Source organism: Pocillopora damicornis, chromosome 3 (genome assembly GCF_964200805.1).
Source record: "Pocillopora damicornis chromosome 3, jaPocDami1.2, whole genome shotgun sequence".
Lineage (NCBI taxonomy): Eukaryota > Metazoa > Cnidaria > Anthozoa > Scleractinia > Pocilloporidae > Pocillopora > Pocillopora damicornis.
The window spans coordinates 10649993-10667054 of NC_142672.1; the positions used below are offsets into that span (position 1 = coordinate 10649993).

The window sequence follows — 17062 nt, forward strand, 5'->3', positions numbered from 1 at the left end:
CCGAAGATGCTATTGTCCATTCAACGTTTTTATAGGTTCTTGATGAAAGTGTTTGATCAGTGGGGTTAACAACATATAAAGTTTGAAATTAATAAACTGTAACTGGATGTTGTGTTTATAGGAACTTTCTGTTTATTGCTATTAATAATAACTTGATCATCAATTTTCTGCAGAAATTATCAAATGTCTAACAAACGAGGACAAAAAACTTCATATTCAATTTCACGAAATTTTCTCTGATATTCTCGCTAAATTATCGATTGTCAGTTTCAATGCCACAAACCGAAAACGAAAAACGACTTGTAATGCGTTTCCCAATTCCACACGAAAGCGAAAAACGAAAAAGAATGTTAATATTCTGAGAGTTGATCCGTTTTTTTTAGAGCTATAGAAAACAGAAAAGCGGAGAACATGAAGTGAATTTGAATTTAGGTTCCTTCCTTGAGGAGAAAATTGAAAGTCCGAATTTGACTTTTTACAGCGTAAAGGAAAACGAAAATAAAAATTGAATTTCATTTCCCTACGCAATTACAGTTGATCGAGGAGACTCGAAAATCGGTCGGCACCGAAGAACACGGATTCTACAGCCACTCGAAAAATGAAGAACTGATAAACAGTGCGGCAAAAATCTGTGGATGGGTAACGCCCTATGCACACTTGAAACACCTCATTCTCCTCGTTTCTTCCAAAACAATGACTTTCTTAGAAGAAAAATCAATCCCGGGGGTAAAACTCCTATATGAAACAAACAGGGATACCCGTCCTCTCGCTTAGGGGTGTAGATTTCAGATTTTGGTCCCGTTTAGGGATTTCAGGAAAAAGCGCCAACATTTTCAGCGTTCAAGGTTTCGTTTAGGGTTGCACGCGAAGAAACATGGAAAAAAAATCATTTTTAACCCAGATTTTTCTCTTAGGGGTAGAAAGAATGCGTGACCCACGCCTACATTGGTACCGTTCAGGAATAAATTTCAAAATTTTCGACGAGCATGCAGTTAGTCCCCTTCCCGGAAAGGTAACACTTGTACAACACAAGAATCAAACATAGCAAACAAGAGTAGAACGAACGAATCCGCAACATTCAACAGCTTCTTATCATGGGCGTCCTGCGAATAGGAATACGCAAAGTAACTCAAATACTCTAAAAACAGATCCTTTTAACACACTTTTTAGCCGTTCGTTCCAGCACCTCTACCTGTATGTGTTCCTTGCCAACAAAACATACACTTCCATGGCTGGAAGCCTATCTACTGCATTCGCGAGTTTGCTCCCAAGAGCCTTTCATCTAGCTTCGAATTTACAAAATTTACTCCACCATGATTGTGGCTCATATATGAATGGTAGGTGGAATTTGTAGCTTACCCGGAGCTCTTTAAGAGCAAGTGTATCTGGCTTAAAAATTATATCGCATCGCTCTCCAAGCTTAAGGTGTCTGTATAAATTTGCAAGAATTTTTGAAACTCTTTGTTTTCAGCTACCATTTCTTCCGTTTCAACTGTGCCCTTGGCAAGTGTAACCAACCACGGTGATGCAGGGTCGTTGAAAATTTTGGAGCGATGGGAAGATACAGATGTAAGACTTCTCATAACAACATACGCAGATAACAAGCACATGTTTGGCGGGAAAGCGACGAAGAAGGATGTGTTCGAGAAAATAGCCGAACAGTTCACCAAGATATCTGGTCGTGTGGTCACTGAAGAACAGTGCATGAGAAAAAGGGGAAAGATAACATCAAAACAAAAGGAAATAAAGGATCACAATAACTAGAGTGGGAATGACACGAAGACTTGGAAGTTCTTTGATGAACTCTCCGGTTATCTTGCAAAGGACCCTACTGTGAGTCCCGTCTGTACGCTGGAGAGTAGCATGCAGTCAAAGGGCCAGAATTCAGTAGATGGGGGAAGCCGAAAGCTTTCAAATGACGGATCATCATCAGAGTCCTTAGCGGAAGAAACCTGCAGCGATTCATCCGAAAACAGGAACAAAGCAAGTAAAAAGGGAAGATGCCGTAAGAAGCCAAAGAGTCGATCTTCTGCAGCAGAAATGCTACAATTCTTAAAATCCTATAGTGAAAGGCGAGAAAAAATGGAAGAAGAAAAGCTCAAGGTTTTAAAAGAGATGAAAGAAGAAAAAATTTCTTTCTTTAGAATCGTTTCTTTGAATATATGGACAACAGGTGAAGAAAGAAGCTAGTTATTGACACTTTGAAGGCGAAAACACGGGATATGTTTGTCAAGAAATCGAGTTTTGTTCAGTGTGTTATTGGTGTGGTTTCAGATGGATGCATTTCAGGTCTACTGGCTGATGGTTCATATTAGAAAATCAAAGCTTGCCCACTTTTGCGTTCTGTATTTCATATTTGTCTTTCAGTGATATATTCTGTGGTTGCTCACCCTTAGCACCACCAATGTGAAATATCAAATATGTTTATCACTTGTTGTTTGTGAGAAGTGCCATGTTTTTGGGCATTTTTTATTATTTTAGAGGAGAGAATGTTGTATTTTTCTAATTTAGAAAATGTTTGTGAATGTTGGAAGTACTGGTATTTACATGATAGTGGCATTTTCATGTTTGAAGCAAGAGAAGCTGAATTAAATTTATATTTGTTTTGGTTTTTTTTATGTACTGTCTCAGTTTTAATTTACTCTCTTGCTTTTAACCTCTAACATAGATTCATTTCTGGACAAAAACAATTAATCTAGTATGGTGCCTATCGGTGACAAATTGGAGTGAGATTCAACAGATAATATTCATTAGTTGCACATGCTTAGCCTGAGCAGCTAGTGCACCACCATTCAGGTGTGCTACAACTGGCCCACCGTTGTCATCTCCATCATCACCATCATGATGGTCTAAGAAGTACCTGTCATTGAAGTCATCATTGAGAAGAAAAAAGTTGTGCAGAACACATGCAGACATTATAAGGCGAAGCAATCTTCCTTTCAAGAGACTAATTGATCACTCCACCACTGACCTTATAGCAGAGAGTTTAGTGTTGAACTGCCTCTGCCTTGCATTCAGGTGTCCATTATTTCTGAATGGGGTAATCAGCCAACTGAAAAAAAAACACACTTGAAACCAATTCTAACAGTTTATTACTTAAGGTATTCGATGCTCCTTGCAATATCTTGTTGGTAGCTTTATTTCGTAGAAATATATCATTGGAGGAAAAGCAAACAAAATAATTTTAAATGCTAGTTGTTGATGCAAGTTTCTGTTAATATCTTGGTGCCGCACAAATGCTGGCTGGCTGTAACAAGCCATATTGAAATATGTAACAAAATACAACAAAACGAGCAATGAAATACTCTATAAGAGACTACATGTAAACCTTTTCAGTGGGTATCCACCATCACCAAGAAGATGTGTGTCCCCAGGGAACTTGGCTGCATCAGTGACAAACAGGGAAGAATTTCTGAGGACCCTTGAGTCATGAACTGAGCCTGGCCAACCCACTAAAATGTCTCTGAAAACCATGTTGTCATCACACACAGTCTGTTGCACATCAAGTAAATATATCTTAATTAATAACTTGTTTTGTTAAATGAAAATGTGAGTTTCATTTATGTCCCCTGACTACTGTAACATCCAGTATTTTAGTGCAGTTTAAATTGCAATAGCCCAAACAATATCTCTTTTTAATTTAACCAAGAAAAATATGATTCTCACTTGGACAACAATGGAATGGAATTTCTTTCTGTTTACATAAGCATCTGGTTGCCTTACTGGAGCTTTGATTCTTATGTGAGTTCCATCAATCATCCCAATGATTCTTGGAAATCCAGAATGTCCTTGTGCTTCAAAATTTCTTATTATTTCATTCATTTCCTGTTGAACACATCAGATAATTGTGTTGCACAATTATAAATTTGAGGCAGAGGAATACAAAGAGCCTGTGTGAAGCTTGCTAGCTGTCTCCTATTCAGGAAATGAGATGGCAACATGCAGATTTTTAACGAATAAAGGAAGCTAAAAATGTCAACGAATATTTTGGTCGTGTAAAATGAAGCCAGCAAGAACAAAACAAAAAAACCTGCTGGCTTTTTATTGTAAGAAACTATATAAAAATTCTTTAAACAATTTCTAGGCTGAAACTTCTTCACACACATTTTAAAAATAACATAAAATACAACTTACTTTTTGGCCACTTGATGCATTGGTGTCTCAAATCGACTAGGGCTCCGCACAAGCGGTGAATGATCCTGTTTAAACTACTCAGAGTTATGTCAAACCTGTCAGACACTGAACGGATCACCTCTGAGTTCGCCATAAACCATAGGAACGCCAACACATGTTTACGAAGGGGAATTGGAGTCCGTCCAAAAGCCTGTTGTTGTGGGATCCTTCCTGTGGCTTGCACTTCTCTGCATAGAGCTTCCATGGTGACCCGTGTCATTCTGAAATTACTTTTAAATTCATCGATCGAATATGCCGGCGAAGAACATTCATAATAACCTTGATTTCTGATCAGGTTACCCCTCATGAAAGTGGCAACTGTTGAGAGGATATTTATTTCACTATCATCGGCACACTTTCTTCTTCTACTGAAAATTCTAAACTCTGCAGCATCAACATCTGAGCCGCTATTTTGAATTTTCGCGGGAGATATTTTACGATACGATAGAGCAACAGAGAGGGGTCTGAAAACGAATAAAACTTCAATTAAATGGAACACACTAATCCCGAATGGAACGGGATATTGCCGAATTTCATTGTAAATGGTAACCAACCAAAGTTTGTTTCGCCCGCCAAAACTAAACTCTGTGTGTCCTGTATATGACCAAGTAAGGAAAATTATAAGATCCCGTACATAAGCCTACTGTACTGGATGTCAGCGGAGCGTGACCAAAAAATGGCGTACTATAGTGAGGGGCCTTCTTTGGCAAAAAAGCTAAAGAAGAGAACCTTACGGTGGCCCAGAAGGGTCACGCATGCAAATAAAAATTATGACTGCAAACAAAAATATTAATGCAAATGAAAATATAGAACCACAAATTAAAATATTACTGCAAATTCAAAAAATATATCATTGCACACAAAAAATAGAGCTAGCAGTTAAAACTAAGTATTGAAAGTTTAACTGCAATTTTAGCAGTTGATTGCTGCAAATTAAAAAGAAAACGTCGTGCGTGCGCATAATACCGATAAAGAGCTGGTGTAAATGGTAGGTCCTTGCCTACGAGAACCGACAAGATGGAGGACGAACGAGAGATAATACATAACTACTTTGACCTTGGGTATGAAAACGAAGTTATCCTACAATGGCTGACTACCAGGGCATTAGAATGAGTTTAAGTACTTGGAAGCACCGATTACGAGCTTCCTTCCTCGATTGAAGAGGCTTTTAACCTTTTTCAAAATTTGATATCTCTATGTAAAATATGAAATGAAGGCTTTACAGTTTTCTCTATGGAGCATTCATCAATTCATCAACCACTAGGCCTAAATGAACAAAGTCGGTTGCTCTCCCACAACGTCTCTTTAAAGGTTATTTTTTTAACTAACAAGTTTTTTGCAAAAAGGACAATCTAAAGAAATGCTGTTAAGATGAATGTCAAAATTGTCAATATTAACTAAAATTGTTTGTATTTTTCACATTACAACAACAATCTGTTGTAGTAAAAACACAAACACATCGGCTATTGCCAACAGTGACATTGTTACTTTTCTGAATTTTTTTTTTATGTCACTAACAAGTTTTTTCTTCCCTAAGTAACAATAAATCTGTGACTGAGCTGTAACTGAACATATTATAATGATGTCAGGGACAATGCTGAATCAATCTTGGAATATGTACAGGTAGCTTTATAGTAATATCACAGGTTGATGCTGTTGGTCGACAACAACAACCCTGGAAACAACCATGAACAAATTCAACCATGAACTTCTTAGGAAACCCTAGAGGTGGAATTTGAGAGGATCCAGTCATTCATTTGACAAGGTCCATTAAGCTGACACCTTCAATGCCTGTAATGGAAAAGGGTGGCTGCTCAGCAATGCATGCACAAAACAAGAACAAGAAACTCAGTGTATCATAAAAGGGAATTATGGGGTTGAGATGGAAAGGGAAAGTGGCTTTTGATCTTGTGATCCTTTCCTCCTACCTCCATTAGCCCCATTTTTTTTTAACTATCTAGCATTTGTGTACTTAATTTCTTTTCATCCACACACCTGAAAAACAAGGGTTCCAAACCCTTTTTACTAGGCAAAAACCAGAAATGTGATGCGTTTTAACTCTAAATCAATTCAAACAATGGTTCCAAGCACAATTCATATAATGTACATGAGATTTAGGCCTATTTAATGAAGATGTGTTACTTTTCATCCCATAATACTACCGGTATAAAATAGCTAACAAAGATACCTCCAGCATCAATGGATGCCATAACATTACTGAAGAACTTGAAAGTGTTTATCTCTGCATCTTTGCGAATCTGCAACTCACTGAAGTTTACTATCATCTGATCTAGAAATTCATCTGCAGTAATAGAAAAATAATTCCCATCTGCAAGAACAGGTTTCCAGATTTCTGTATTTCGTCTCAAATGACAGATAATACCGCATTCATCCAATCCACTTTCAATTTGCACCAGCTAGGGAAGATATTGGGATAACTGATCTTTAATACAAATTGACCTATAGGGAAAGAAAGGCAACAGGTATTATGTACCTGGATTCCCCTGTGGGCAGAAGAGGGGAACGAACTTTGATAAAACTATTTATTACGATAGTCACTTACACATAAACATTTCTTAAGCAATGTGAGGCAAGTAACACTGCACATATATTAAGTATAACCACCAGTATCAAAATTATAAGATAGTCTGCTTTGACATGTTTGTACTGGATAATGGGTTGTATTCCACACAGAGTCTCCTTTTGGGGAATGCCTGAATAACCTATTGATTCTAACACGTCAAGCATGTCGTCGGATGTAAGAGCTGCTGTCACTATCTCATCTGTAATTGCATTTGCCAAATGAAAAACAAGTTAAAATACTAACTGTTCTTGTTGTTGTTGTTGTTGTTGTTGTTGTTGCTTAACACTGTGGATTTAGAGTAAGGTTGACCTAACACATGTAGTCGATAATGATGACATAATTGGCATGTGAAGTGAAAACACATTTTGACATAAAGGTGGTATGCTTTTTTATGGGTTATTATTTTCTAGGGACCTTGGCCTGCAGGTGGACAGTACTCTAAGCTATGATGAACATGTCACCCAGACAGTGTCCTCGTGCATAGGTAGCTTATGTCAGATTAATAGGGTGAAGCATCTGTTTGATGCTAGGACATTAGAACGGGTTGTAAATGCTTTAGTGTTTAGTAAGTTATACTTCTGTTCTCCGGTGTGGTCTAACACTTCAAAGAAAAATATCTCGAAGCTGCAGAAAGTTCAGAATTTTGCTTGTAGAATCATTACTGGAAAGCGGAAATTTGACCATATAACACCGGTATTAAGAGAGCTAAGGTGGCTCCCCGTAACCAGTTTTCTTAAATACACACTTGGAGTTTTAGCATTTAAATGTGTTAAGGGGTTAGCACCTAGCTACCTTTGTCATAGATTTAAGACACGTGCTTGCGTTCATGACCGTAATACTGGATATAAGAATAACTTGAATACCCCAGCTTATAAGTCAGCTTCTGGGCAACGCACTTTTTTATACCGCGCAATGAGTTTCTGGAATTCTCTTCCATGTGAAATAAGAGAATGTGATAATTTGCCAATCTTCAAGAGACATTTAAAGGAATTTCTTAGTAGTTTTTAATTAGCAATACGATATATTTTAACATCTATTAGAATTTTAGATCCTTAATTTTAATGTATTTAACATTGATTATAATTAGTTTTTAAAACCCATTTAGTGGAAAACTAATAAATCTTACCTTACCTTACCATTGGGCTTAAAAAATGTTTCAGATCATAGATTATTTTAACTTACTCTTTCAACAGCTGTCCTAAGTAGGGGGTCTTGGGTTAATAATGGGGTAAGTGGTTCCCCAACTAGATAGGATGCTATTTCTGGTGCCAAAAAGTTGAGTGCTGGTCCACCTTGCAAAATTGACATCCTCATGACTTTCCCACATGTCTTGAAGTCGCCTGCATTCAAAGCAACCGTCAAGTTGACAGGTTTCCCATTCTGTTTTGTCTTGGTAAAAAAGTCTGTACGACGATGGGTGGGTCGACGAAATCAATTTGTTGTTGAAGCGGTTATGCTTGTCGACAGCCTTCCTCAATAAATTCTCCGAATTAATTTTCGGTGATACACTTAAAGGAAGTGTCACGCCACGTTTAACAGAGAGATTACCGTCCTTCATCGCCAAAACTCCAACGTTGATCTCAACTTCTTTCTCTGGCTTTTCCGAGCCTGTTTTGAACTTCTTTACACTCGGCTTAAAATATTTTGTCACGCTCTTCTTCTTTCCGCGATCGAAAAGCTGCGAAGGACAAAAGCTGTTCAGGAGCCGTAGCCGACGTCCGCTGTATAGCACTTGGACCCGGAGAACTATTTTTTTCACTTGCACTAATCTTCTTTCCACATTTATGACAAAATGCTGCACCAGCCACGTACGTTTCGCCACAGAAAGAGCAGAACATGGTTATTTATATAACAAGCTTAGTTATGCATGCATTCTGATTGGTTCTCACTTATGATATATTGAAGGACAGACGTATAGATGACGTCATCATCAAAACTTTTTTTCTTATATTTGAATTCTTTATTATATAAAACAAATAGATTCCAAGTTGCCGTGCGTCTGTTCAGTAGTAGATCACAGAGGACGTCAAAATGTGGTAAGAACGTTAGTGACACACTCGGCTACGCCTCGTGTGCCACTTTTTTGTTCTTACCACACTTTGACGTCATCTGTGATCTATTACTGAACAGACGCACGGCAACTTGGAATCTATTTATCAAATATATGGCGGAAACAGCAGCCCGCTCAGACCGACTAAGGCACATGGCTCGCACCAGTTCCTTGTCGGTATTATGCGCACGCACGACTTCTCGTTTTAAATTTGCAGCAATTAACTAATTAAAATTGCAGTAGCATTTCTTTTCTTTTTTTGGATTTGCAGTAATATTTAATTTTCGGTTCTATATTTTCGTTTGCAGTCATAATTTTAATTAATATTTTGATGTGCTGTTCTATATTTTCATTTGCAGCAATATTTTTGTTCGCGGTCATAATTTTAATTTGCACGCGTGACCCTTCTGGGCCACCATAGAAACTTGCGTGGACTTTACAACCAGTATCTTTCTCAACCGGGACTAAAGATACCTCGAACAACCTTGCGGCATTGGCCGCAGAACTTTCCGACGTCCACAGCTTTGCCCTCGGACGACCTCAGAACGGAGCTGTATATTAAAGTATTTGTGCCGTGTCAAAACGCTTTATTTTGTCCGGATCCATCCGACTGCAAACATCCAAGCTATTATTATGGAGTTGCTGACTGTTGTCTACAACCAGCTGCTGATATCACATTATCTTCAGACAATTTCACCAATTGTAAACCAGGCCATATTAATCCTGTTAAGAGAGAGAGTTACGGTAATGTAATATTCCCTGTCACAAGCATCAAAGCTTAATGCATCTTAGTGGACCGTAAAAGTGGCCAGTGTATGTTTGTCTGTAAACTACCTAACAGATACGAGAAGGATTATTTATGACATACTGTTTTAAGTAGTCATGAATATTGTTAACCACAGTCAGAAATTACATGTATAAGGGTTCGTTTCCTTCCTTGTTTGCAAGTGTGGTACACTCTGTGTAAATAGAAAACAAATCAAAATAATTTTTTTTAATAAACATGTGTTTAGTTGCAACAACTCTTTGAATTACTGTCTGAGAATTATACCCTATATACTTTACACCAAAGTTATATCACTGGTTTGGAAAAAATAAGTATTATTGTTAACTGTTCTTTATGTCTGGTTTTTCAGAAGTTTTATCTAGAAATCCATCAAGAAAGATGTGCATATTTATATAATTTAATTGTTTTTACTAGATCGGGTGTAAACCACTTGATTTGTGATCACCTGCTGTATAATGGTTACTTCCTATATTGTAATATGGGAAATCCAGGGGTGGAGTACTAAAATTCAGCGTGCTTGCATCCCATTTCTTAAGTTTTTGTTTCATAACTTATTACACCAGTTAATATTAAAAAAAAACCTAAAATAGTGACATTTTGCAAGAAATACAGTTCCTGTTGCTTCTCGACAATTGTGTTCTACTGATTTCAAATCTTTTTTTGGAATAGTTTTTTTTAACATATATTAAATTTAGTGCTTTAAGTGTTTCAGTTTTAAAGGATCTAGGTGGATATTTCAAGATTGCAGACTTGCAGGCCAGATTGTCTGTAATTAAGTTTTAAATATATTCTTAAAGTATACTTTATTTTCTATGGCAGCCTTTTTGCAAATTCCAAGGTTTAGAAAAGTATACTTGAAGTATACTTTTCCAATTCAAGAACAAATAAAGTACATTTACCACAATTTGCTTAATATACTTCATTTATACTTTTTTTGTTGAAGTCTAAATTAAGTACACTTCAAATTTACTTCGTTTCTGGAAAGTACAGAAAAAGTATACTGAAATTGTACAAGGGTTTCTAATAATATACATTAATAATCACTGAGTCACCTCATAAAAGTAGCACAGAGGCAAAGCTTTCAAATCATAACAATACTAATACAAGAATTTATATAGCACCCTTTCCATGAACTCAAAATCTTGTGCAAGGCTCAAATAATTTCCAGCTATTGCTGGTCAGGTTGTTCAGTTAAACCTATTATTGCTCAGACAGCAAGTTTTGGCCAGAGAAATGTCTATTGTATCATACCTCAGTAAATCCTGCCCCCCCCCTCCTCCCCCAGTATATTTTTCTGGCATTTTCCCTCCTCCGTTGCTATTGCGCTGTTTCATGACTATTTGTTTCATTTTACTAATGTTCTGATCAAGTAATATCCGCCTCTCCATATATCTTGGCAGTTCAGAAAGCCGCAAAACTTTAGAACAAAAGATTATGAACGCATACTTTTCGTCCAGCTACTTTATTCTTGTCTTTCTCGTTACCATTTTCTTTTTCTGCACATAAAGACACACACAACCCATAATTCCTCCATTCACTCTGACGCAGGGCTAATGCTCCAAATGTCAGCTTTGAAACTCGTAACAGTGGCCAATTTATGTTATCAACTCAGTTGATAATACCAAATTACCTTGTTATACTCTCCCAATGATGCAGCACCACAGTTTCTTTAGAAACTTACCCCCCTTTAGACCTACTAAACTGAACTACACCTGCTACACTTACTGCACCAAACTACACCAAGCTAAACCTGCTGCACTAAGGTACACTTAGTTCACAGACTACTTGATTTTATGATAGAACAAATGTTAGTTTTTTCTTAGATAGTGTAAAACCTTGCCACATTTTTATGAAGGTAATAATAGATCTCTTATAATTATAATCTGATCAAGATTCCTCCAAAAAGAATTATGTCAGATGGGAATAAATTACATATATTATTCTCAAAGTTACTAGGGAGTAAAGACATCACTGGTGAACTTATGCATGCTGAGCTTTATACGGAATTCAGGGAAATAAAGGTAATACACACTTGACATGTTGTATCCCACAGCTGTAACAAGACATTAACATGTTATACAAACTAAATTGCTTAAAATGGTTTCATAATTGATTCTTTGATGGGTCATGCTTCAACACTTTTTTACTCCTAATCCCATAATTGCCCATCAATTTTCTCACATTAATTAATGATGATACGACAGGTACAACACAGCTTGCAAGAGACATGCCTAATTTTACATTTATGCACCTGCAGCTTTTAAGAAAAAAATGTAACTCCAATTTTTTAATATTTAATTGCAAACAGCATATCAAGGTTCACCTCGTTCAAAGTTACCTTTAAGCTCCCTTCACATGTTGCTGTTTTGTTAATATTCAATAATTATTCGTGGAAGGCGAAGTGAGTATTGTTGTATAATATTCACTGAGCATAAGGCAAATAATTGTTTTAGTATAATTGCTTGTAGGTGCTTTTGAAATCTGTTGTAAATGTTTGTTTTGACATTGAACCCGTTCTGTTTCAACTGTTTTGATTACTCATATTAAGATAGAGCCAGTTTCCACTAGGATTTGATAAGTTCATGAAATTCAATCAGCAAAAACTTCATGTCTTTCTTTTGAAAACTGTTACTCCAAACTTACCAGCATCGTTTGTGCTATTTGGAATTGAATTTTCCTTATCATGTTCATCACTTCCTCGATCTAGATCTGTAACACTGACAAAACCTGAGGCAGCCATTTTGAGATTTAGTGCTCCTGCTATAATCACCTCAAACAATATATGATGCAATCTTCTACCAATCAGAAGGTGTACATCTCTATAATCACCGGGATGATTATACTAATATTAATTATGTTCAGTGTGTGTGAGACTTCATATTGTCACAGAATTAAGGTAGCACTGACACCACAACACACCTTTATTTTGAACTTTGCAAAAACAATCAAATTTGATATGTTAATGTAAACATTAGGAGCTCACACATACGTGGGTTTATGTACCTGTAACATTTATGTTTGGGAGCAGAACACGTGGTTCATTTATCACATGCACGAATATAAATTTGGCAAGGGCTGCAAACTTTTCGTGCATAAATCAATCTGAGATTGCTAAATGTTGCTGTAAATTGAAATTCATCTTGTAGGCACAGATAGGAAGCTTTTGGTCAAAATACTGGAAGACATATTGTAAGCTATGTATTAGCAAGACTGAAGTCTGGATGGAGGAACAGGGAATTGGAGTAAGAGAACAGAGTTTAGAATTTTTTATCATAATATTGTATAAATTTTATCCACACAATTTAAACCAATTCTCAAATCCAATGTCAATTTTTATCTATCTATTTTGTCAGAATTTGTGCTGCAAACTTGCTAGTTTGAATTATCTCACACAATGCTCAGAAAATCATAGTTAAGTTCTCTGAAGAGGTGTCCTCCGGGACATCTTAGAAATCATCTTCTAGATGTGTTTCAAGTTTTTCTCTGGCTATATTTTTGTAGGCCGGAATGCTTATACCTCCCAAGTGGAAAATATCATTCATTATTCAAGATCCAGATGACAAAACAGTATTTGGCAAAGTGTGCAGTGAACCTAACCCCTCTGAAGACCAGTATAAGCTTTATGCTTTTAAGTCCGAAGAAGTAAGTGAAACCAAAGAGGCCTTGTGATGCTTAAGCTGAATTATTAGGAATTCACACAGCCTGTTTATTTATGGAAGAGTTTCGATTAGGAATCTTGTCTTCTATAAGGAAAAACAACATGCAAGACCAGGCTTTGGAACTCATGGGGGTTCTTTCATCGGAACCAATAAAGATTGCCCAGTTATATAGTGCTAAGGTAGAGAAAGCTCAGGTTGTCAAAGCAATGGATTTGTTTCAAGGATTGCAGAGGGGTAGCTTATATAGTCTTAGAATGGAGCCATGTTTGACAGGCAACCACTTGGAAATAAGTTTGATTTGATCCCCAAGACGTCCCTTGGTGCACTTCTGTCTCTACGATAACTAGTATCAATCTGTTTGGTACTCAGGTTGCGGTAAAATCGCAAAATATGTCCTTTTCACCGTAGCGGTGAAGGTTTTACACTTTAAGAAAAAAGAGTGTGGACCGACCAGAATACCTACGAACACTGTAATTTCAGAAGTATAAAGATAATTTTTTTTTATGTCATTACGTCTGAGCCCCCAAAAGTTATTTTCCTTTGCCAAAGTTCTACCGGAGGAAAGGTATTCCATGTGATATCCAAATCAGACAGATCTATTTCAACAAACGCATAAACATTTGAGAATGAAAGGTTCGTACGTTCTTAGTTACACATTTCTCTTTTATGACTGAGGATGATTACAAAGGTAAACTATTACAAGCGTATCGGCCACTTTTGAAAATGACGTTACTAGCCAATTTTTTGTGTGCAGTTTTACCCCTTGTCTTAGAGGTAAAATTTTTTTCTTCAGACAAACACCCTTCATTTATAGATTTATAGATAATTTACAGATTACAACTTAAAGACTCGCAAGTGCATGTCTCGATGAGTTGCGAGCTTTTGATATATTGCATAACGTTTTTGCTCTTCAGGCCGAGGATATCATTAGAATCTTAAGCAAATATGTGGGAGCTGCGACTAATATCCTGACAGGGGCGGCAGGATCATTGTATGGTATGTACTACTGAGCCAAAGTGTCCCATGTACGTTACTTGATAGTTAGCCAGGTTAATTTTTTACTACGTAAATGACCTATCGATTTTCTCGTCGCCTGTGTCTTTTTTCGGGCGCGCACCTCTTCGATATTAGCTCGCTTTTGTGCAGGATTGTCATTAGTTGCAGAGTGCTTATCATCACCATCATAATCTTTATCATTGTTGTTTTTTGTCCATCTTATCAATCTAATCAACCATAATCCTTTACGTGACCTAAGGGCACGCGTATAACGGAAGCTTCTAACCACTTTCATGTAGGTGCTCTGTTTAAGAGCAGTCTAGGTACACGCAGATAAATATCCAATTGGATGTTGCTACAAGTGCCGCTCAGTTTACTTACTCCAACAATGAGTGACGAAGGATAACAGCTGGGCTTAATTTCATCACATTTCAAAGTATCCAGTTACTGCTGACCTGCACCACTTTCGGATGAGTTCTCCTTTAGCCGTTTGGAAAGTTGAAATATATGACTGAAACATACAAATACACAAGCAAAACCGGACAAGCCTAAAAAGCTATTCCATAAAATTTCCAAATTTTCATGTTGTATTTTTCAATTCAAAACATACATATTCGGGTCTCGATCTTGATTCAAATCCCATTAATTTTCTTAATTTGGATCTTTGTACCTTTCACAAGGAGCCGGAGACCTCTTTCAGAATTTGACACATCTCCAGGAACAACTGCAAGAAAAGGAAAGGAAAGAGGCCGACTTCTCGAGGGAAAAGGAAAATTTTCAAAACCAGATGCTGCAAAAAGAAGAATATATATTGACACTGCGGAGAGAAATTCAGCGGTTAACGAATGAAGTTTCCATCTTAGAGAGAGAGCGAGAGAAACAATACCAGAAAATAAGAGAGACGTGTCGTCAAAAAGCAAGTGTTGAAACACAACTAAGATACCAAGTTAAAGCCCAAAACCAGCGATTGAGAGAGATGGAACGAGAACTTGCGCAAAGAGAGGAGAGTTCCTATGATTGGATTATCTATCTGCAAGAAAAGGAAAGGAAAGAGGCCAAATTCTCGAGGGAAGTGGAAAATTTTCAAAACCAGATGCTGCAAAAAGAAGAATATATATTGACACTGCGGAGTGAAATTCGGTGGTTAACGAATAAAGTTTCCATCTTAGAGGGAAAGCGAGAGAAACAATACAAGAAAGTAAGAGAGACGTGTCGTCAAAAAGCAAGTGTTGAAACACAACTAAGAGACCAAGTTGAAGCCCAAAACCGGCGATTGAGAGAGATGGAACAACAACTTGCGCAAAGAGAGAAGAGTTCCTATGATTGGATTATCAGCCGTAGTGAAGTTCAAGTGACCGATAAGCGCCTTGGGACTGGAGGTTGGGGAACGGTTTATGAGGGCAGATACTGTGGTTGTGCTGTAGCCGTGAAACAAATCCACGAAGAGATGGTATCACCCTATAGACTTAAAATGTTTCAGCGTGAAATTGACATGGCTTCAAAATGCCGCCACCCATGTTTGCTGCAATTTATTGGAGCAACTATCGACGGGGAGTTTCCTCTTCTGGTGACAGAGCTAATGGAAACAAGTCTACGGCGACTTTTGATGAAAAGACCTCTTTCCATTAAAGAAGTCTCCATAATTTCGCTGGATGTGGCTCGGGCACTGAACTACCTTCACCGAAAACGACCTGTACCAATGATTCATCGCGACATCAGCAGTGCTAATGTGTTGTTATGGAGAAAGGCCGGACGGGAGACAGGCATTCAAGAGGCTCAATGGAGAGGAAAGGTTTCCGATTATGGCACTGCCAAATTTTTGGAAGAAGTCATGACTCAAAATCCTGGAGCTTTCGTGTACAGTGCACCTGAGGGGCGTACAACGACCCAAACAACGAAGGTATCATTACTAGTGGTTTGTAGGCAATGTACACTCTATTTTGGCCAGAAAAGCAGCATCAGTTAAATGGTCCATTTAATTAATAAGCATGCGGTATTTTTTTGCCAGCAGTGACCAAATTATAGTGAACAGTATTAGAGCCTAGATATATAAAAGCAGGGTTTTCTTAGGTATGAAAAACAATGAGGGTTGATCCGGTAGTTTATGGTAACTGCATTCTATTATATTGAATTGTTTACTTTAAGCATATTCTGTCTTTTTTTTGTGACAAGTCTATCTATTCAAAAGGAGAGAGAACATATACGGATGAAACAAAATTTTTTTCTGTTCTGCTTACAGTCAATGGTGCTAGAAAATTATCTTATATTAGGTAGCTCGCTATACTCGACTTGAATTGAACTTATTTTTACCTAGTCATGTTGTTGAACAATTTCTAGATTGATGTCTACTGCTTTGGTGTTCTTCTGTGTGAAATGTGCATTCGAGAAAATCCAGAACCTGACAGGCGTGATAAACAAGTCGATGAGATATCAAACCGAGCGCTGCAAGAGCTCGTGCGCCAATGTTTGCAAACGAACCCACATGATAGACCAGATATGACAGAAATCATTGGCAAACTTGAGCAGTTGTAGGAAGTGCTACGGGAGTCTTGTCATATTTTTAAAGAGGGCAATGTAAGTCTTGACACTAAAGGCTTTCTCAAACAGCTAGAAAAATCACACACGTTGCAGTACGTTTCCATGTCATTGAGAGAAATTGAAATCAGTCAATCAAACCCATCATTCTCTTCCTGGGGCATGTTACATTTACACGATTTTTTCCCTTTTTGGTTTTCTTATGTTTTTGGTGTTTTTCTTCAAGTTATAATAATTATAGCACTCAAGTTCCTAACGGAATCGAGTTTATATATGGG

General features: G+C 37.4%; 1 protein-coding gene and 2 pseudogenes across 1 annotated transcript; 2 read left to right on the forward strand and 1 right to left on the reverse strand.

Moving 5' to 3' along the window:
• Positions 1-1330: 1330 nt before the first annotated feature.
• Positions 1331-2177, forward strand: LOC149048194 (uncharacterized; annotated as a pseudogene).
• A 3581-nt stretch (positions 2178-5758) lies between these two features.
• On the reverse strand, positions 5759-12334 carry LOC149048195 (uncharacterized; annotated as a pseudogene).
• Positions 12335-12815: 481 nt separating this feature from the next.
• Positions 12816-16823, forward strand: LOC149048196 (uncharacterized). Its single transcript, XM_089199427.1, has 5 exons — positions 12816-12836; positions 13096-13236; positions 14168-14249; positions 14930-16149; positions 16587-16823. The coding sequence occupies exons 1-5, from the start codon at positions 12816-12818 to the stop codon at positions 16779-16781; spliced, it is 1659 nt and encodes a 552-aa protein (XP_089055553.1). The 3' UTR covers positions 16782-16823.
• Positions 16824-17062: the final 239 nt, after the last annotated feature.

Excerpts from the sequence above, each read along its gene's own strand:
- LOC149048196 (XM_089199427.1), top strand. The coding sequence starts at position 12,816 with ATGGAGGAACAGGGAATTGGA. Across the intron at positions 13,237-14,167 it reads ATGCTTTTAAGTCCGAAGAA|GCCGAGGATATCATTAGAAT; the intron begins GTAAGTGAAACC and ends TTTGCTCTTCAG. Across the intron at positions 14,250-14,929 it reads GGCGGCAGGATCATTGTATG|GAGCCGGAGACCTCTTTCAG; the intron begins GTATGTACTACT and ends ACCTTTCACAAG.